The sequence below is a fragment of the Anabrus simplex genome, chromosome 2 (genome assembly GCF_040414725.1).
Source record: "Anabrus simplex isolate iqAnaSimp1 chromosome 2, ASM4041472v1, whole genome shotgun sequence".
Lineage (NCBI taxonomy): Eukaryota > Metazoa > Arthropoda > Insecta > Orthoptera > Tettigoniidae > Anabrus > Anabrus simplex.
In genome coordinates, this window is record NC_090266.1 from 1326142 (window position 1) to 1349562 (window position 23421).

Genomic DNA, 23421 nt, shown 5'->3' on the forward strand with positions numbered 1-23421 from the left:
ATAACCTTAACCACATATCTTGCAGTGCGAAAGTGTTCTTCTTGAATGATTCCTGAATATAAAAAAAAGAAACACACGCGCACACATTTCTGGAAAGCCAGCAGGCAGGACAAAGTAAAGTGAAACCTTAAGAGTTCTTCTGAGAAGAGTTCCTCATTTTTTCTATGTTCTGACTAACTAATGAAGTCTCCCTTGAGTTCCTGATAAACATACATAACAGGAAATTCTCCTTCACTCTCAACAATAGCTCTAAAGACCAACGGTAAAATTTTTATTTTAAATATTGTGCAGAGACGTGAAAGCATGATTTTGAACATGATATAACTCCTTCATATAACCCAGTTTTTTAATACAAGGTGTTGCATTAAATAATACACATCTTACGAGGAGATGAAAACAGGGACGAATGTAGAAACACATGCATCGTTGAGAAGGCAAGTTATACATATTAAAAGTAAGCTTAACCATAACTTGCAGTGCGAAAATATTTGCCTTGAATGATTCCTGAATACAAAACGCGCGCGCATACACTTCTAAAGAGCCAGCAGGCAGGAAAAAGTAAGGTGAAACCTTAAGAGTTCTTCTGAGAAGAGATCATGATTCTTTCTATGATCTGACTAACTAATGAAGTCTCCCTTGAGTTCCTGATAAACATACACAACAGGAAATTAAACAATACATATCTTACAAGGAGATGAAAACAGGGAAAGTTATACATATTAAAAATAACCTTAACCACACATCTTGTAGTGCGAAAATATTTGTCTTGAATGATTCATGAATACAAAACACATGCGCATACATTTTTGAAGAGCCAGCAGGCAGGAAAAAGTAATGTGTAACCTTAAGAGTTCTTCTGAGAAGAGTTCATCATTTTTTCTATGTTCCGACTAACTAATGAAGTCTCCCTTGAGTTCTTGATAAACATGCACAACAGGAAATCCTCCTTCACTTTCAACAATAGCTATAAAGACCACGGTAAATTTCATTTTTAAATATTGTGCAGAGACGTGAAAGCATGATCTTGAATATAATATAACTCCTTCATTTAACCCAATTTTTTACACAAGGTGTTACATTAAGCAAAGTTCCCTTCATCCACAATCACACAAACAGTCCTCATTTTATAGTATGGTGTACAGAGCTCTAAAAATTCCCCTTTCAGCAACCAATTTTTAAAAAGAAATAAATACAATAAAAGAAATAGCCACTTTTAATGGATATAATCCCTCTATCATAGACAAACTAATTAATAAAGTTAAATTGAAACTATCCACAAACCTCTCCCCAATAAAAAATGAAAAATCAAAGTTTGCAACCTTTACATACACCAACCCAATCATACACCAAGTAACCAACACCTTAAAAAATCAAGAGATCAAAATAGCTTTCAAAACTCAAAATTCAAACCAAAAAAATGTTCTTCAACCATAATACAATAAATTCAGAAAATAATAAATACTCAGGCTCCGGTATCTATAGATTAAAATGTAATGAGTGCCTCAGCTCATACATCGGACAAACAGGAAGAAGCTTCATAACTAGGTACACAGAACATTTCAATGCTCAGAAACATAATAAACACTCAGCAATGAGCAATCACATGAAAGAAACGGGGCACAACTTTACCACAATTGAACAGGACCTCCAAATTTTAAAAACAATAAAAAAAGGTAGACTTATGACCGAATTCGAAAATTTATACTTATTTTGGACCAAAAATTCAATGCTAATAAGAATTTAAATTATCCAATAGACAATAGAAGCCCTTTATATGACCAAATAGTAACATTATTCAATAATGTAAACCTTCAGGACAAAAAGTTTTTTAATATTTTCAAAACAGTATCAACAAACACCCCTACGTCAACAAATATATCATACCCCCCTCCCCCTCCCATCTTACGTAATTCCCCTCCACGCGCCATTCATAAACCAATAAATGATACACGCCCCTCCGCTTCCCCTACTATTCACAACTCCCTCCCGTTCACAAATCACAAGCCTACAACTCCGCCCCCTCCTACCCATCCCCCTCTGGCCAGACGACATACGTACAACACAAGGAGTAAAAACCATTAGTGACCATTATTATCCTATTAGCGCCTCACACAGCTTGTCAAACGGGCCTACAACGCCATAGGTAAGCACCAACATTTTCTCACTAACAACACTTAAACAAAACCTTCCCGTGTTTTCTTTCATTCCCGTCAAAATTAACTACAGTTTTTTCTTCATTTCAGAACCAATCTATAACAACAATAATTCAACAGCCTCTTCAAACTTCCATAATACTCTTCAATAGTATAAATTATTAAATCAACGTTTTATAAAATATATTGTCATCGAAGAAGAACACAACAGCTCTCCAACCTTCACGTCAAAAAACCAAATCAACGTTGAGAATTTCCACCCATCATCATCTCTGCAACTTTCTTGATGACTTAATACAATTTAGGCCAACTATAAACATCTGGTGAACTTCTTGTCAACGCAATCTTGCCGAATAAATCTAAAATAACCTACGAACTGTTGACCAATAAATATCACAGACAAATGCATGCCAACGTCAAGTAACTTTTGTCAAATAATTGGAATGTTTTTCCTTCATATTTTTTATACTAAGCTTTATATTTTGACTTATATCTTTTTACCATATATTAGTAGTTATTGACCTATACTTTAAACTTTGACTACGGCTTTAAGCCATCAACTGTCATTTATAGTCACATGACGCCTTCATTTTTTAAATGTACTGCTTATGAATCTACCAGTTTTTATGTATCAATTGATTGTATTATATATTCTCATTGAACTGATTTCATATGCCTTCCACTATTTATTAGACATCTATTAATGACTACGGCTTTAAGCCGTACAATCATACGACGTCCTAATCAACAAAGAACTACATATGTGTTTATCATTTTATTAGATCTTTAGTTATTTCATTGAACATTTTATATGTACTACCTATGAATCCACTAGTTTTTAGTATCAATTGAATGTAATGTATATTCTCATAGAACTGATATTTTATGCCTTCCACTATGTATTAGACATCTATTAATGACTACGGCTTCAAGCCACCTTCTTTTACTATAGTACAATCAAACAAGTCCTATTCAACAAAGAACTACATATGTTTTTATCAATATATTAGATTTTTAGTTACTTCATGAACATGTTTATAACAAACGTAAATCTTACCTCTCTTATAATCATCAAACACATTTTTGAATATCTTTAACCAGATGCCTGGTAAAATAATAAGGTTTTTGATAATGACTGAGGATGCCTCACAGTAGGAGGCGAAACATGTCTCATCTGAATAATGTTTTAAAGTAAATGCCAACATCTTGTAATGTATTGAATAGGTGGAAATAAACAAAAAATATTATCCTATATACAGTTTATGAAACTTTCAATACGGACGAAAAATGATTTTCATCACTTGTAATAAGTGGTATGTTCCGAGCTGTCAGCGGAGAGATGGCGTGGAATGACATTAGTAGACGAATAGGTTTGAATGGCGTTTATAAAAGTAGGAACGATCACAATATGAAGATAAAGTTGGAATTCAAGAGGACAAACTGGAGCAAATATTCATTTATAGGAAGGGGAGTTAGGGATTGGAATAACTTACCAAAGGAGATGTTCAATAAATTTCCAATTTCTTTGAAATCATTTAGGAAAAGGCTAGGAAAGCAACAGATAGGGAATCTGCCACCTGGGCGACTGCCCTAAATGCAGATCAGTATTGATTGATTGATTGATTGATTGATTGATTGATTGATTGATTGATTGATTGATTGATTGATTGAGGGCCGTGGGACCGCTAAGGTAGCTGTGAAGGCCCTTCAGGAACTCTGAAAATTGGTGGTAAAAGGGGCTCTGGTTAAGACGCCGCAGATCGTTATGCTACTTAGGTTCCAGAATGGGTAAAGAAAAGAAAAAGTAAATAAATGCAATGTAAATTTTAATCTTATACCAGTTGTACAGTATCATTTGAAGCAATTCCACATACTGTATATCAGATGACTATATTTGTAAGTAGTACAGGAGTTATTATAAGTAGAATTGTGTAAACAATGTAAATTTATTACGGATGAGCTGTGTGTTTAATAGAAAAAATTGTTAGCGTAAATTATATAATATTGTATTATAGGAAAATTTTCTTCTCTTGTTAATTTAATATTTAGTGTTTGACAATAATGTATTTTAGTGTACCATTTGCCACCGAGGTAAACACCTCATTTGCAAATAAAGAAATTTTGATTTGATTTGAAGCGATAGTTGCACGCTCTAGTGCAAGAAGTTTAGTACAATAGTCGATAGATGCAAAATAGATACGTGATGTGTACACGCTTTTAAACATAGCTATTCTTTGTACTTTAAGTTCATGTGTATAGGTTATACTAAGATAGCAGTAGAATCTAGCGGAAGAAGTTTAGTACGATAGTTGATGCATGCAGAATCGATAGGTAATGTGTGTACATGCTTTTAAACATGGCTACTCTTTATGCTTTTAGTTCTTGTAGGTTACAAGCAACAGGGAGACGTGTCTGTAGTTGTTGAGGTCCGTCTTACTTCCCTTCTCGTGTAGTGGATGAATCACGGCCGAGGTCCATTCCTCTGGCAAGACCTCTGTTATCCATATGTCTTAGATGAACTGGGTGACACTCTGCATGGACTGTTCATCTACATGGTTCCACATCTCTGCAACTATCTTCTATTTTGTGTTATTATTATAAGTGTTTGAGTCCGGCCCTGCGGTGTAGGGGGCAACGCGTCCGCCTGTCACCCAGAGGCCCCGGGTTTGATTCCCGGCTGGGTCAGGGTTCTTTAATTGTAAATGATTGATATCCTTGGCCGGGGGACTGGGTTTTTGTGTCATTCTTAATGTTCCTTTCCTCAGATTCAACACTCTACACTTCCTCCATTCCAATTACACGCAGGTTCATATCACATAGTGCAAGTAGAGGCAAAAGATCTCTATAGGTTGACGCCCCGAACAAATAGCATTTATATATTGAAAAAAAAAAATTGAAATAATATTTATATATATTGTATTCAAACAAATATCGCAGTGTAATTTTATTTGTTCTGATATATATTTTTTGCTTTTATATTGTGTGTATGTAAGTAACATTGATAAATCCTACGTGCCCGCTTTCTGAAGTGAGTGACTGTACACGCAAGGTATCAACAAAGACAAGGTCCTCAGGTAGAAATGTTCAGGTTGAAGAAGGTTTAAAGAAAACTGCTTGCCATATCTCAACCCAAGAAGAAAGGGTGTTGCCAATCTCATTCCATTTGTGTACCAACAGTATTAGAGAGACCTTTTAAAAAAAGATGCCCAAAGCAATATTAAGCAACAGTAAGGTTCCTGTAAATCCCTATATTTTGCTTATGTATGGTGCTGTGACATTTCTTTACATATCATCATCATCATCATCATCATCATCATCATCATCATCATCATCGTTGACCATCTCCAGTTGCCCGGGTGTGGTGCATGAGCCCCCTCCATTTCTGTCTGTCCATGAACCACTGTTCTCTCATAATCTTCACCCAATCTTGTCCTCACTCCTCGACATCTTTGATGATGATGATGCTTGTTGTTTAAAGGATTATTGGATTGCATTGTTGGATGCGCTTGAGAACGGTTGGCAGTTGAGAGAGCTCTTGCATTATTGTAGTGATAAAGTAGTGAAAACCTATTGAAATAGCTAAATTTTGTGTATATCTGATTCATTTAGTGCTGTTTATATAGTGGTGTTTAGTGCTTGTTGGTAGAAATTGGGAGTAGTGACATTTATTTAAATTTTGTAACAAGTAATTCAGTTGGTCTTCAGTAAATTACGTTTTCTAGGTTAAGTAGGCTAGCTAGGTGTACCTTGTTTCGATTTTAGGTTTAGGAAATACTTTAGGTAATAATATTAACTTTAAAAATATTTGTAAATATCTGTAGGTTCGTTGGTTATACTTACAAAGATAGGTTATCATAAGGAATAGTACCGTAACTTCTGCAGCAACTTCTCCGGTATTTCGTATAGATATCCGTTCAAACTATCGCGAAGGTAATAATTTACTACATAAAAAAAAAAAACACCACGATACGCCTGTAAACCTCCATTTAAAAAGAAGTTAAAGAGATTACACGGTAATAGTTAACAGTCATTGTATTGTTATTGATTATTGTCGGTCCTCATATTCAAATATTGCATTGTTGGCTAAGTTGTGAACAAAGGGTGTAGTGTAGTCAAGTAAATATAAATAAAAATCAGCTGATCTTGTATTCCATTCATTGGTACTTCTAAGTAGGTAGTTAAAGTATCCGTAATTTATATTTCGCTCCCTCGATCTTTCAGTATTTATGAGCGGTTAGCTAATAATAATAAAGTTCACATATCCCAGTAACTGCAGTTCAAGTCCCTGGAGTAGTAGTAGTAGTAGTAGTAGTAGTAGTAGTAGTAGTAGTAGTAGTAGTAATAGTAGTAGTAGTAGTAGTTTTGATAGAAATATTTGAGAAATTACTGTAGGCAACCTCGTATTTTTCAGTAGGCCTAATTAAGGACACTTTTATTCTCCGTCCCGTGGAGTAGGGAAAATAATAGTAATCCACCAGCTGTAATAATCACATAACCACATTTCAGTAGAATTGTAGTGAAGATAAGGTATAATATATTAGATAGTATCTTGCCAGTTATATTCGTGTTTTTCTTCGTGTACGGCAATCTTTTCGATACTTAAGCATTTAACCAAACGCAGGGTAGTGTAGTGTAGATACATTGTAGTATAGATACAGTACATTTAGATAGTGCCGTATCTTGCCTGCTATATTTGTGTGTTATTTTTCGTGTGTATCTATTAGACCGTAATACTAATAATAATTTGTCTAAGCATTTAGCTTCGTTGGTAATCTTTGAGTACAGTAGTTCTTGCAAATTTCATTTCTGTTGTGCTTAGTTTAGTGACATACGGTACGGTTCCGTAATTAGGATACGCCTGAAAGTAGTTTAACATTACTGTAGTATACTGTACAGTAGTATACGAGTAATATCCTATTAGAATTTAGTGTGATTATTTTATTATTGTAAAATATTTGTGTAGTACTGGTGTAGTAGAGGTATCCGTAGAAACTCGTACTAAAATACTGTTGTTGTAATTAGAATAGGCTTAATTGCAGTTTGGAATTGTGTAGTTCTTGTGTAGGCTATTACTTTCGATATTCAGTAATTAACAGCAGTTTTTATCCTGTCAGGGGTTGTAGGATAAAAAAATAGAGCACGACTAAGTAGTATTGTAGTGTAGTCGTATATTAATTACCTTATTGTTGTGTACTATCCCAGACAATATATTCCTCCGTTCATTTATTTTTTGCAAATAAGTTATTTTATTTTTAATTTCATTTCCCCCCCCCCCCCCCCCGTAAAGAATGGCTAAGGAGCGCGAGTGTAGTTTCTGTGGGTGTGGCGAGGCATTGAGGGGTATGAGGGAGGAGTTGGAAAGTTTGAGGGAGATAATTAGGATTCTCACAGAAGACAGGAAGGAAGATAGAACTCCCTCAAACAACGTACAGGTTACAGTAGGTGTACAAGAGGGAGGGGAAGGAAAGGGAGGAGTTGTAGAAGACAGGTGGTCTAATGTTCTAAGGGGAAGGAGATTGCAGGCTAAGAGCTCTATTCAGGATCAGAATTCAGGACAGGTGTCTGTGCAAAATCGGTACGAGTCACTCCAGGTAGAACAACAGAGGGAAGATGAGGGACAGGGAACTGTTGCTGAGATGTGTGGGAGTAGGAGGAAGGGAAAAGGTAGGAAAGGAAAATGTAGAGTAGATGATAGGAAAGGACAGGTGGAACAGGGTCATGGGAAGGAGAAAAGGGAGGAGGAAGTAGCTTCTGCAGTTATCAGGAAAAAAAGGGCTGACCAGGAGGGGAGGGGTTCAAACGAGGTGGGTAGGGTTGAGGCTCTGGTCATGGGTGATTCCATCGTTAGACACGTGGGGAAAGTGTGTGGAGGAAAGGGTACCAGGGTAGAGTGTTATCCAGGAATTAGGTTGAGGCAGATGTTGAGGAAAGTAGAAGAGAGGGAGGAGGGGAAGGAGAAGGTGGTAGTGTTTCACGTTGGTACCAACAACGTAAGGCAAGCTGATATAAGTACCAGACCAAGAACTTAAGTCCGTAAAGCATTTTAAATACTTGGGCGTAATTTTTCAAACCCAAGGTAATGTTTTCACCCTCCATCTCATAGACCGTCTAAATGCATCTATGAAAGCAATATCTAACATTAAGCACCTGAGAAACTTGTCTTTAGAAACGGCCATAAAACTCTTTCATCTAAAAATCAGCCCTATAGCAACATATGGCTTGGAAAACATTTGGGAACATTTGAGTATGAAACAGTTAGATAAAATCGAGAAGTTGAAGGCAATCTACTTGAAACGGGCTCTGTGCCTCTCCAAATATTCTCCTTCCCGGCTCGTGTATGAGCTATCCAGAGAGGGATTTTATGTGGAAGAGCTAAGGTTACAGTTGTTACTTCCAGCAACAACACCATATATACATCTGCTTCGAGACCTACGATCGAAGAAGGCTGACATCTGGGAAGATTTCTACTCTACCGATGCCATGCTAAATCGCGAGTGGGTTCAAGGTGGATATGAACTGCGACACCTGCTGACAAGGTTCTCCGTTCATGGGTTCCATTATAAACTGTGTAATATTACGCGTTATCATGAACCAGGTTTGAACTGTGTATGTTTAAGATGTGGTGCACACTGTACTAGGTTGTTGTTGTTTGAGTCATCAGTCCATAGACTGGTTTGATGCAGCCCTCCATGCCACCCTATCCTGTGCTAACCTTTTCATTTCTACGTAACTATTGCATCCTACATCTGCTTTAATCTGTTTGTCATATTCATACCTTGGTCTACCCCTACCGTTCTTGCCACCTACACTTCCTTCAAAAACCAACTGAACAAGTCCTGGGTGTCTTAAGATGTGTCCTATCATTCTATCTCTTCTTCTCGTCAAATTTAGCCAAATCGATCTCCTCTCACCAATTCGATTCAGTATCTCTTCATTCGTGATTCGATCTATCCATCTCACCTTCAGCATTCTTCTGTAACACCACATTTCAAAAGCTTCTATTCTCTTTCTTTCTGAGCTAGTTATCGTCCATGTTTCACTTCCATACAATGCCACACTCCACACAAAAGTCTTCAAAAACATCTTTCTAATTCCGATATCAATGTTTGAAGTGAGCAAATTTCTTTTCTTAAGAAAGCTCTTCCTTGCTTGTGCTAGTCTGCATTTTATGTCCTCCTTACTTCTGCCATCGTTGGTTATTTTGCTACCCAAGTAACAATATTCATCTACTTCCTTTAAGACTTCATTTCCTAATCTAATATTTCCTACATCACTTGCCTTCGTTCGACTGCACTCCATTACTTTTGTTTTGGACTTATTTATTTTCATCTTGTACTCCTTACCTAAGACTTCATCCATACCATTCAGCAACTTCTCGAGATCTTCTGCAGTCTCAGATAAAATAACAATATCATCCGCAAATCTCAAGGTTTTGATTTTCTCACCTTGGACTGTGATTCCCTTTCCAAATTTCTCTTTGATTTCCTTTACTGCCTGTTCTATGTAAACATTGAAAAGGAGAGGGGACAAACTGCAGCCTTGCCTCACTCCTTTCTGGATTGCTGCTTCTTTTTCAAAGCCCTCGATTCTTATCACTGCAGACTGATTTTTATACAGGTTGTAGATAATTCTTCGTTCTCGGTATCTGATCCCTATCATCTTCAGAATCATAAATAGCCTGGTCCAATCAACATTATCGAATGCCTTTTCTAGATCTACGAATGCCATGTACGTGGGCTTGTCTTTCTTGATTCGATCCTCTAAGATCAGACGTAAAGTCAGGATTGCTTCACGTGTTCCTACATTTCTTCTGAAGCCAAGTTGATCTTCTCCCAACTCAGCTTCGACTTGTTTTTCCATTCTTCTGTAAATAATACGTGTTAAAAGAAAGCGGAGATTGTTATTAGTGGAATACTGTGTACGAGGGATACTGACTGGAGGGTGATTGGGGATTTAAATGAGACTATGGAGTGGGTATGTGGGAAACTGGGAGTGAAATTTCTAGATCCAAATGGGTGGGTAAGAGATAGGGATCTGCGCTCAGATGGCCTTCATTTAAACCGCAGTGGTACGTATAAGTTAGGGAATTTGTTTGGAAGGGTAATAGGGAGGTACATTCAGGGAAACAGGATGGCCTAGGGAGCGGTAATAAGGGAACAGGGAACTGGAAATCAAGTACGGACGACATAAAATTGTTAGTGTTGAACTGTAGAAGTATTGTAAGGAAAGGAATAGAATTAAGTAATTTAATAGATATATATTCACCAGATATTGTAATAGGAGTTGAATCATGGCTGAGAAATGATATAATGGATGCAGAAATTTTCTCACGGCACTGGAGTGTGTATCGTAGAGATAGGATGGGAAGGGTGGGAGGCGGAGTGTTCTTTCTGGTGAAAGAAGAATTTGTAAGCTACGAAAAAGTTAAAGATGAGACACATGAAATTCTAGGTGTAAGGCTCATTTCTAAAGATAATAGGCAACTTGATATATTTGGAGTGTACAGATCGGGAAAGGGTAGCACTGACGCGGATTCAGAATTATTTGATAGGATAGTCAGCTATGTGGGAAACGACATGGAGAGAAGTGTGATTGTAGCGGGAGATCTGAATTTGCCAGATGTCAATTGGGAAGGAAATGCGAACGACAGAAAACATGACCAACAAATGGCAAATAAGTTAATATGGGAAGGACAGCTGATTCAGAAAGTGATGGAACCAACCAGAGGGAAAAATATACTGGATGTCGTGCTGATAAAACCAGATGAGCTCTATAGGGAAACTGAAGTAATAGATGGTATTAGTGATCATGAAGCTGTTTTTGTGGTAGTTAAAAATAAATGTGATAGAAAGGAAGGTCTTAAAAGTAGGACTGTTAGGCAGTACCATATGGCTGATAAAGCAGGCATGTGGCAGTTTCTAAAAAGTAGCTATGATCGGTGGAAAACGGTAAATATAAATGTAAACAGACTCTGGGATGGGTTTAAAGAAATTGTTGAGGAATGCGAAAACAGGTTTGTACCTTTAAGGGTGGTAAGGAATGGTAAAGACCCACCTCATTATAATAGAGATATAAAGAGACTAAGAAGGAGGTGCAGACTGGAAAGAAATAGAGTTAGAAATGGCTGTGGAAGTAAGGAGAAATTGAAGGAACTTACTAGAAAATTGAATCTAGCAAAGAAGGCAGCTAAGGATAATATGATGGCGAGCATAATTGGCAGTCATATGAATTTTAGTGAAAAATGGAAGGGTATGTACAGGTATTTTAAGGCAGAAACAGGTTCCAAGAAGGACATTCCAGGAATAATAAATGAACAAGGGGAGTGTGTATGTGAGGATCTTCAAAAGGATGAAGTATTCAGTCAGCAGTATGTAAAGATTGTTGGTTACAATAATAATGTATTTTAGTGTACCATTTGCCACCGAGGTAGACACCTCATTTGCAAATAAAGAGATTTTAGATTTTTTTTTTTTTAACTTTGACAAGGAAAATGTCGAGACAGACGAGGAGACTAAGGCCAAAGAAGTAATAAAATTTACATATGATAACAATGACATTTACAATAAGATACAAAAGTTGAAAACTAGAAAAGCGGCTGGAATTGATCAGATTTCTGGGGATATACTAAAGACAATGGGTTGGGATATAGTACCATATCTGAAGTACTTATTTGATTATTGTTTGGTCGGAGGAGCTATACCAGATGAATGGAGAGTTGCTATAGTTGCCCCTGTGTATAAAGGAAAGGGTGATAGACATACAGCTGAAAATTACAGGCCAGTAAGTTTGACATGCATTGTATGTAAGCTTTGGGAAGGCATTCTTTCTGATTATATTAGACATGTTTGTGAAATTAATAACTGGTTCGATAGAAGGCAATTCGGTTTTAGGAAAGGTTATTCCACTGAAGCTCAACTTGTAGGATTCCAGCAAGATATAGCAGATTTCTTGGATTCAGGAGGTCAAAAGGACTGTATTGCGATTGACCTGTCTAAAGCATTTGATAGGGTGGATCATGGGAGACTACTGGCAAAAATGAGTGCAATTGGACTAGACAAAAGAGTGACTGAATGGGTTGCTATATTTCTAGAAAATAGATCTCAGAGAATTAGAGTAGGTGAAGCTTTAGCTGACCCTGTAATAATTAAGAGGGGAATTCCTCAAGGCAGTATTATCGGACCTTTATGTTTTCTTATATATATAAATGATATGAGTAAAGGAGTGGAATCGGAGGTAAGGCTTTTTGCGGATGATGTTATTCTCTATAGAGTGATAAATAAGTTACAAGATTGTGAGCAACTGCAACGTGACCTCGAAAATGTTGTGAGATGGACAGCAGGCAATGGTATGTTGATAAACGGGGTTAAAAGTCAGGTTGTGAGTTTTACAAGTAGGAAAAGACCTCTCAGTTTTAATTACTGCGTTGATGGGGTGAAAGTTCCTTTTGGGGATCATTGTACGCATCTAGGTGTTAATATAAGGAAAGATCTTCATTGGGGTAATCACATAAATGGGATTGTAAATAAAGGGTACAGATATCTGCACATGGTTATGAGGGTGTTTAGGGGTTGTAGTAAGGATGTAAAGGAGAGGGCATATAAGTCTCTGGTAAGACCCCAACTAGAGTATGGTTCCAGTGTATGGGACCCTCACCAGGATTACCTGATTCAAGAACTGGAAAAAATCCAAAGAAAAGCAGCTCGATTTGTTCTGGGCGATTTCCGACAAAAGAGTAGCGTTACAAAAATGTTGCAATGTTTGGGTTGGGAAGAATTGAGAGAAAGAAGAAGAGCTACTCGACTAAGTGGTATGTTCCGGGCTGTCAGCGGAGAGATGGCGTGGAATGACATTAGTAGACGAATAAGTTTGAATGGCGTTTATAAAAGTAGGAAAGATCACAATATGAAGATAAAGTTGGAATTCAAGAGGACAAACTGGGGCAAATATTCATTTATAGGAAGGGGAGTTAGGGATTGGAATAACTTACCAAGAGAGATGTTCAATAAATTTCCAATTTCTTTGAAATCATTTAGGAAAAGGCTAGGAAAACAACAAATAGGGAATCTGCCACCTGGGCGACTGCCCTAAATGCAGATCAGTATTGATTGACTGATTGATTGATTGATTGATTGATTGATTGATTGATTGGCCTAACATCTAGCTCATCGGCCCCTAATGGTACAAAATGAGATGAAATATAATGACAAATTAAAAGTCCGAATTCCTCCAATGACCACAATTCAAAATGTGAGGATGAAGAATGAATGGATGGATATGAATTTAAAACAATCAGTGGATCTGACCTGCAATGACTCACATTCACAGAAACAGACGTAAAACAATAGTATTAATGACCAAGGGACTGCTTCTATAACACAATACCGAATCGATGATACCAGTAGTCTAAAGGGGTCCAAAATCCAAGTCATTCGCCCCTTGTAATGGTACTTATCGCTAGGAAAGTAGAACCATGGTATTTGTCATGTTGCAGTACTAATCAAAAGTAGTGAAGATTTGCGGTATTCCACACATTATGGTACTACTTACAGGTAATGAAATTTGCAGATGTAACACAGACCTATGGTCACTCACACATTGCAGCACCATTTACAGGCAACACAAACCTATGGTGTCCATCACATAAGTGTACTAACCAAAGGGACTCTTACTATCCCGTGGTGTTCCCCATATAGTGGGTACATATCATAGGCAAGCCAGAACCACGGTGTCGCTCATATAGTGGTACCAATCACAGATACTGTAAAAACAGATTTTGTACCTAATATAGTGGTACCACGCGCAAGTAAAAGCAACCTATGGTGTTCCCCAAGTGGTGGTATTAATTACAAGTAGTTTCATGGTTCAAATTCAATCATCCCTTTTCCCTGTTAGTTGCCTATTACGACAGGCAGGGGATACCGCGGGTGTATTCTTCGTCTGTGTCCCCCACCCACAGGGGGTAATAAACCCTTGACATCTTTCTCACCAGATCTGTCCATTTTCCTCTGGGTCTGGCCACTGTCTTTTTCCTTTTACTTCTCTTTCATATTCTCTTCTTGCAGTCCTGGTTGAACTCATCCATCTTACATAGCCAAAACACTTCAGTCTTGCTTTCTGAATCCTCTGTAGTAGGGAGTCTCCCATTTCCACTTCCTCTCAGACTTTTCCATTCCCGAACTTGTCCTTCCTGGTCTTCCGTACCATGGTGCGTCAGAACTTTCTGCAGCTTGGAGTTTGAGTTGTCTTTTCAGTGTTATTACTTTCTAGATGTAACAAAGTGCCAGGTGTTTTGCTGGATGTACTATTAGTTTGGTTATGAAGAAAGTAATGTATGGCACATTTATACATACCTGCCAAGTATTCCGGTTTTTCCAAAAAATGGTACGGATTTTGAGTGTGTTTTACATATGAACAACGTTATTGTACAGATTTTGAATATCCGAGCTTGTTTTCGCTTTCTGAGATCAAATCAGATTTGTTTTCCTTTCGATAGTAGCTGGAAATATAAGATGCAGTTTTTGAAATTCAATAATCACATTATCGATTATCACTGTGCTTTTGTCACCAGTTCGAACTCAACTGCTAATTAATTTGCTGAGATGTTCCCAAACATGCACGGTATGCACTAACCATGCATCTGGGGGGGTGTGCTATTTACCAACTGATGAGCCCAACATAGCACACTGGAGCAAACCACTGGCAACAAGGAATGAGTTAGCTGGAAAATTCATAATGTCCAATAACGGACCATTTATATTCGTGTTATAAATTTAGTCATTTGGGACAAATATTTCAGGTTCCCTATGGGAATCAACATCTATATCATCTGATGGCCAGGCAGGCATAAATTTTTGGTAATGAGACAAAGTCTCTCATAGTGCCTTGGCACTGCCCGTGGCTCCAAATAGACTACGCAGTGGCCTCCACGGTACGCACTAGCCATGCATCTCGGTGGGTGTGCTATTTACCAACTGATGAGCACGACTTAGCACACTGGGGCGAAACGCTGGCAACCAGGAATGAGCTACCTGGAAAATGTATAATGTCCCATAACACACCATTTATATTGATATTACACACCACTTAGTCGAGCAGCTCGTCTCCTTTCTTCCAAGTCTTCCCGGCCCTAATTTTTAAACATGTTTGTATCACTATTCTTTTGTCGGAAATCACCCAGAACAAATCAAGCTGCCCCTTTTATTTAATTTTTTTATTTTTTATTTATTTTTTTAAGTTCTTGAACCAAGTAATCCTAGTGAGGGTCCCGTACACTGGAACCATACTCCAGTTGGGATCTTACAAGAGACTTATATGCCGTCTCCTTTGTATTCTTACTTCAACCCCTAAATACCCACATAAACATGTGCAGAGATCTGTACACTTTATTTACACTCATATTTATGTGATTACCCTAATGAAGATCATTCCATATATTAACATGTAAGTACTTACCATGATCCCCAAAAGGAAGTTTCACCCTATCAACGCAGTAATTAAAGCTGAGAAGACATTTCCCATTTGTGAAACTCACAACCTGACTTTTAACCCCGTTTATTAAAACAGAACAATTATTCCAGTAGACTATTGAAAACTCTTGGCAAGGGTGCTTTACAAAATTATGCCTGCATGATGTTCCACATTTCTCATGATCGTATACCGAGGCTTCAGTTTCCACATTCTTTACAACTACCCTTCAAGTGTTTTACTACCTTCACATTAATGACAAAAGCAGCGACCACGACCACGTCTTTTTCAAGACATATTTTTCTGTGTTTGTGATATCACTTTTATTTTTTAGAGACAAAATGTATGTACTATCATGTTAGGAGAAATAACAGACAAATTCAATTATACCATTTTATTAGAACTTGAGTCCGGCTCCATGGCTAAGTGGTTAGCGTGCTGGCCTTTGGTCACAGGGGTCCCGGGTTCGATTCCCGGCAGAGTCGGGAATTTTAACCATAATTGGTTAATTTCGCTGGCACAGGGGCTGGGTGTATGTGTTGTCTTCATCATCATTTCATCCTCATCACGACGCGCAGGTCGCCTATGGGAGTCAAATCAAAAGACCTGCACCTGGCGAGCCGAACATGTCCTTGGACACTCCCGGCACTAAAAGCCATACGCACTTTCATTTCATTTCATTTCAATTAGAACTTGAAAATTTATATAAGAAGAAATTTTAGTCTCGTACCAAATGATTTTAGAATGACCACTGACAGTGCTCAATTGACATTTTACTGTGAATTTATCGAATGTATTCCATTTTCACATTATGTGCACCAATATTTTAAGTAATAAGGTTACAAGGCTAATTTTCTAGTTTCTTTTTTAATATTATGCGTAATATTTTTATGATTGTATAAGGCTGAAGATGCCCTACAAAAAGGGTGAAACATGTCCCGAAAGTGTTGTGTTAGTATGTATTTGTAACCACATAAAAGTGGACAAAAATTTCTGAATAGGTGGATTAATAATAGCCTTCATTGGTTTTTAAGTCATAACAACTTTCAATACGCATTAATCATGAGGTTTATAACATGTAACATACTACTTAGTCAAGCAGCTAATCTTTCTCCCAAATCTTCCCAGCCCAAACTTTGGAACATTTTTGTAACGCTATTCTTTTGTCGGAAATCACCCAGAACAAATTGAGCTGCTTTTCTTTGGATTTTTTCCAGTTCTTGAATCAAGTAATCCTGGTGAGTATCCCATACTCTGGAACCATACTCTAGTTGGAATCTTACGAGAGACTTCTATGCCCTCTCCTTTACATCCTTACCACAACCTCTAAATACCCTCATAACCATGTGCAGAGATCTGTATCATACTTATGTGATTACCCCAACGAAGATCTTTCCTTATATTAAGAGCTAGGTATTCTGCATTCTTAGTTATATAATGATTATCGTGTTGCCTTTATCAGCCTTAGGAATTATGAGGTTACTGACCTTGATTGTATTCTTACATTGATCTATTTGATGATCCACTACAGAACTATTACGTTTAACAATGTATCTTTCTTTGAGATATTTTATAAAATTGGGTAATCTTTTCATACCTGGGTTAACTGCCCACAGGTTTACTGGTGAAATTCTTTGACAATTTGTACAACCCTTTAAGATGAACATTCATTTTTGTGACGGCAATGCTCGTATACTCTGTTCACACTGTTTCCAACCACCCTGTATTGGAAAAGGAATATAATATACGAAGATAAGCGAGATACTGTGTCATTAAGAGCTGAGCTCGTTATACGATTCATGCACCAAAACACAGCGCGTGGCCACAGCTCGTCAAACGATATGTAAACTGGCATACCGCTGAAATTCCTTGACCATTTGTACAACCCTTTAAGATGAACATTGCTCACCTTCATCATGATGGCAGGGCGGTAACTCTAATGATCACTTACACACTATGCACTCACTGTTCAGTCACTCAGACCCTAGGGTAGATCACGAATAAACCACCCAGTCCACAGTTTAGGTGCGTGCACACGGCAGTCTTCTCTTCACAGTCCCATATCCGCTGTTCCATCAGTCCACAACACTGTCACTGACAGAACTGCACTGGTTGCTCCCAACTACTGACTGACGAAGACCACACTGAACTGTCGAACCTTGTTTGGGCTGTCTCCTATAGGGGGTCACCCCTTCTAGATACTTTGCATGAAGAAAAGCCTCTGGAACTTTCAGGAGACCGAATGCTCTGGTTATACTTTCAGGCCCTATCTACACCGCCGAGAGGTCCCCGGTGACGTACCGTGACATGCTAGTGGTGGCAGCAGATGGGCTTGACTCATCTCTGACTGGTTGCCAGTTGAAGCGACCAGGAGAGCCTTACTAGATAATGTCACTCACGACTGGGAACCAAGATGGATCGCTCCTCCAAGACCTTCCATACAAAATGGCGGACCCCGTCACAATATGAATTGGCCAGCTACTACTTTACTGAGGATGCATGGATAAGGTTCAAAAAGGGCTGTTTTTGATCGGCCACAACCACCACAGATACACTCACACCCCATAAGAGTTACCCACATTGAATAGGATCTTCTTCCTCAAGATGAAATCAATGTCCTGATTGAAAAAAATGTCACAGCATGTCAGAAATCTGTACAATGCCAGAGGAGGCCATATACAATACTAAGAAAGAGAAAAGAAGGGATAATATTGACTTCAAAAATCCAAAACCAAACAATTTGTAACATTATTTAATTTAATTTCCGGGTTAAATCGTGTTGTACTTGTACGCATATCACGTACAGTTTGCCGACGTTTCGAATACATTGCAGTATTCTTTGTCAAGGCAACTGAAATACCCCTACTCGATCCGAGGTAATCAGCTTGCATGCTTGATACTCCAAAATAATTTTTTTTTTTTTTTTTTTTTTTTTTTTTTTTTTTGCAGTGTATACCTATGAGCTACCAGAATTATATTGAGACACGACAGATCAGTAGCGTAGCCAGGATAGGCTGATTGGTGGAGGGGGTATAGTTGCAGAATGCCCTCATCAGCTACTTAACCTCTTAACATGAAAGCCCGAGTATACTCGGGGTTTTATATATTTATATAAAATAAAATCCTGAGTATACTCGGGAATGTCGCTCATTGATCGGTACCTAATTTACAAGCCCGAATATACTCATTTCTTGTTGTTTCTCAATATTTCTGCCTGATGTTTATAAAATTATTACTTTAGGGTCCTATTTTTGCCAACAGATGTCTCTGACTGAACCGTAGTGGATGTTGGTGACTCAGGCAGTTCGTTTTCGCGGCTTTCCCATATTTGTTGTTATCTAAGTGTACTTTGTCTGTTAGGTGAAAATGGAGAGTGAAGAAGAGTTTGACTTTGAGTTGAGTGAGTCTGATAGTTCTGAAGAAGTTTTTGAGGACAGTTCAGAAGAAGAAAGTGGTAGTTCTAGTTCATCTGATTATGATATTGCAAGTGCCAGACAGTGGTGTGAAATTGATACTTCCGGAACACTACCACCTGCCCCACCACGTTTTCCTTTCAAGGCTAATCCTGTAATACATTTCCAGCCCTGTTGTGAGGATGTTATGCACTATATTAGTCAGTTCATTGACGATGATTTTATAGATATTTTGGTGACCGAGACTAACAGATATGCTCCGGAATGGAAGGACACAACAATTGATGAAATGTATATTTTTATCGTGCCGACAATACTGCAAAGCATTGTAAAGAAACCTACATATCAGATGCATTGGTCCAAGGCACCTATATTAGCTACACCCATATTTCGTCAACTTCTCCCTTTGATATTGATGTTGATTCCCATAGGGAACATGAAATAATTGTCCTGAATGAGTAAATTTATAATACCAATATAATGGTCCGTTATTGGACATCATAAATTTTCCAGCTAACAATGTCCAATAACGGACCATTATATTGGTATTATAAATTTACTCATTCAGGACAAATATTTCATGTTCCCTATGGGAATCAACATCAGTATCATCTGATGGCCAGGCAGGCATCAATTTTTGGAAGTGAGACATAGTCTCTCATAGTGCATAGGCACTGCTGGTGGCTTCAAGTAGTCTATGTAGTGGCCTCCACAGTATGCACTAGCCTTGCATCTTGGTAGGTGTGCTAAGTTCCAACTGATGAGGCTTAATTTAGGCACAACAACCCTTTCACACCAAGACGTGGATAAACCAACTTAAGCCAGCGAGGATATATGTTCCTTCAATACCTTAACTTTGAACACCCTGGCGCGAGCATGATGTCACACATCATCCCACACAGCACAAGTCAAGACTCTCCAAACTCAGAATATAATAATATAATGTCTAAATCAACATAATCCATTTTAAGAAGAGCCCAAGTTAGTCCCTTAATTTACAATCAATGAAAGACTTTTAAACCACTTGACATTTTAGCCTTTATGTAATTTTATCCATTTCTTGTTATGTGATATCTTTATCGTTTGCTTTTAAATGGTACTTAAGTAATAGCTGATGATGTCCATGATACAAGGACGAAACACGTACACTCTGATTTTAATTAAATTGATGTTTGTATGGTATGGTGGGGCTTCTGCGAACTCTTTTATAAGCTTTAAGACGTATGTTATCCAGTAATCAGGAGATTGTGGGTTCGAGCCCCACTGTCGGCAGCCCGGAAGGTGGTTTTCCATGGTTTCCCATTTTCACACCAGGCAAATGCCGGGGCTGTACCTTAATTAAGGCCATGGCCACTTCCTTCCACTTCCTAGGCCTTTCCCATCCCATCGTCGCAATGTCGGTGCGACGTAAAAGCAAATAGCAAAAAAAATGTAAGTTGATGTCTCATTGGTTATATACTTAATTTTACTTGTTCTGTCTCAATGTTGTGATGTTGAGATGTTAGTTTATTTACAAGGTCTTTGTTATTGTACACAGACTTTGGCTAGATATAAAGATATCATTTGATAGTTCATATACTGTGGCATATTACAATATATACAGTGGACGCCGTTTATAGTAATCACGGATAATGTTATCAACCATATTATATAATCACTTTTATGAAGTCCCGTACGGACAAATAGTGAAACACTGAAAATCTTCAGTTTATTGTGATCACAAATTCGGTTTATGTTATCACATTTGCTTTCAAGGATTTCGTTCTCAAGTGTGCTAGTAGAGTGCATACAAGAGAGTTACCAGAAGGAGAGGAGAACGTTGAACATTTTCCGACAGGCTTAACGGAAGATGAATTTCAGGAATGGATGAACATTGATGACGGCATCATTAATGATGCGAAACAGACAGAAGACTGTATATGTGAGGCAGTTACTTCCGCAGAATTAGATATCAGAGGCAAAGAGCAGGGAGCAGAAGATAGCGATGCTGATGACGATGTTGCCAAAACTTCCTGAACACCAACGAATGCTGAAATGCGACAGGCGCTAGATATCTTGCGACGAGGTGTTCAGCGTAAGTCAGAGGACTTCCAAAAACATGAATATGAAGGATTCATTAATGGACTTTTGAGAGACAACCAGAAGCAAACAACAATTAGAGACTATATTACATAGCTGAAAACATATCAGATGTAAGGCTTTTCAGGCGTTTGCTCTATTAACCAGCGTTTTGTCTTAGGTCTGACACTAGACTCGTCAGAGTGGGATGTGTCAGACCCTACCCACTGACGCTGGGTGAACAGTCAACTGCATTGCAGTGTTGCGTACCGGTATCTGTTTCATTGTAGTGCATGTAGGCTATGAGTAAATACAGTAGGCTACCTATCAATTTTTATTTTTCAACTACTGTCATCAATCGGTTAATGTTATCAAATCATCTTCATCCCAGAGCAATTATAATAAGCGGTGTCCACTGTATATATAACTGTACAGACTGTGGAAGCTGAACGAACGAAAAGAAAATTCACCTGTTGAATGTTTTCAGACCATTTCCCTTCTGATGATGCTCTATATTGCACTTAGAGGCATGCAAAATATATTAACCAGTTGTAAAGAATATAATTACATTCACATTCATAAGCACTGTTCACAGTTCCAGCAGAACTAAATCAATAGTACTAACAACAAAATATAGCTTCTTCTATAATTTAATGTATAATATAATTTGGCTGTAAGCAAAGTATGATTAGTGAGCTCAGTATACTGTTACTGAAAAATCATATATTAAATTCAAAAATGGATGAGTCTTACCCATAGATTCTCTAAGGCTAGGGTCTTCTGAAACCTTCTCCAATTTTCCAAGGAATCCTTTAATAGTTCTAAATACATTGTCTCTCACTGACTTTTCAAGGTCAACAGTTAATTGGCAAAGAGCAGGTAAAATGCGTGTTGCCACTTCAGATAACAGAAAATACTGCTGGGTTGCAGCCAGAGCAAGAACACCTAGAAAATAACAGCATTAATAAAATTAATTATATGGCCAATAATGATTTTGCAAAATGTATAAACTGTATAGCTAGATTTGTTTCTAAGCAAAAATGAGGTCACAAGTTCTCTATTCTTTGTAGCCCACCTACACTTCACATTATCAGATAACCAAAAATGAAAGACCACAAAGCATTAAGTATGAAATGAAGACATATCACAATTTTATCAAGTACATTTTACTGTATCTTAAAGATTTTGAAGATCCCCCAAGTATATATAATTCCATTATTCCATTTAGTGTGTAAGATGTATGAGACAGGAGAATTCCCATCACATTTTTGGCAGAATGTCATATCTATTCCCAAGAAAGCCGGCGCTGACAAGCGTGAAAACTACTCCAACATAAATTTAGTATCTCATGCCCGCAAAATTTTAACCCGTATTATTTACAGAAGAATGGAAAGATAATTTGGAGCTGAGCAGAGAGATCTATTTGCTTCAGGAGAAATACAGGAACATGTGAAGCAATCCTGACTTTACGTCTGGTCTTAGAGGAACGAATTAAGAAGGACAACCCCAAGTATATGTCAATCAATTAATCAATCAATCAATCAATCAATTATTATTATTATTATTATTATTATTATTATTATTATTATTAAAGCATCTTTATTGTGGCGAAGTTAGGGCTCCCGGCCCTTTCTTACACTTAACCACTTCATGTATATGCAATGTAATATTTTTACATAAAATTTAAACATGTAACCGTACGTATGTACGACTCCCGAGTTTTTAGGTTAGGAAATTTTCGTATATAGTTTGTAAGGTTAAAATCATGTAATTTTGTTTATTTACAATGTATAAACGTAATATTATAAGAAGAATGTATAGTTAGGGAATATTGCATATGTTCATCATTATATTTTGTATAAATTTCCGTTTGGGTAAGAGTCCGTAAATATGGCCTAGCCGTAAGGATTGTGCAACTGGGAAAACTGCGACTATATCGGGAAGGACGGTTGAAGTCAGTTGGATGTGTTGCAACAAGTGGCTTGAAAACACGGGGTACGGCAGGTTGTATCGGTTGAAGAAATGGAGTGAATCAATGTGGACATACATGAGTGGACGGTCTATGTCACATCATATACTTGATAGCCAATGCGAGGGCTTTGTTTTGAGCGAGGTTTGTGTTGACAGAGTGACGCGGGAAGAAGTGCCGGTGTGAGCGTTGCTACCACTAAACTTTTCAGGACGCGATTACCACGTGTAGCAAGCCTATATAAGCATGTACGCGTGTGCGGCAAGTCGGGACGAGTTCGACAGCCGTAGTGGAAGGACGTGTTCCTCCCGCTCGCTCTCTCTCTCCTTGCCAGGCGCTCTGTACTTTCCCAGTACTAGTCAGG

General features: G+C 37.9%; 1 protein-coding gene across 1 annotated transcript in view; it reads right to left on the minus strand.

Annotated features, from left to right (window-relative positions):
- The window catches only part of yata (N-terminal kinase-like protein yata), an 882319-nt gene that overhangs the window by 436066 nt on the left and 422832 nt on the right, over positions 1-23421 (minus strand). The window contains exon 11 of the mRNA XM_067140315.2: positions 21842-22033. Within this exon, the coding sequence (XP_066996416.2) occupies positions 21842-22033 (192 nt within the window). The remainder of the gene's footprint in view (positions 1-21841; positions 22034-23421) is intronic.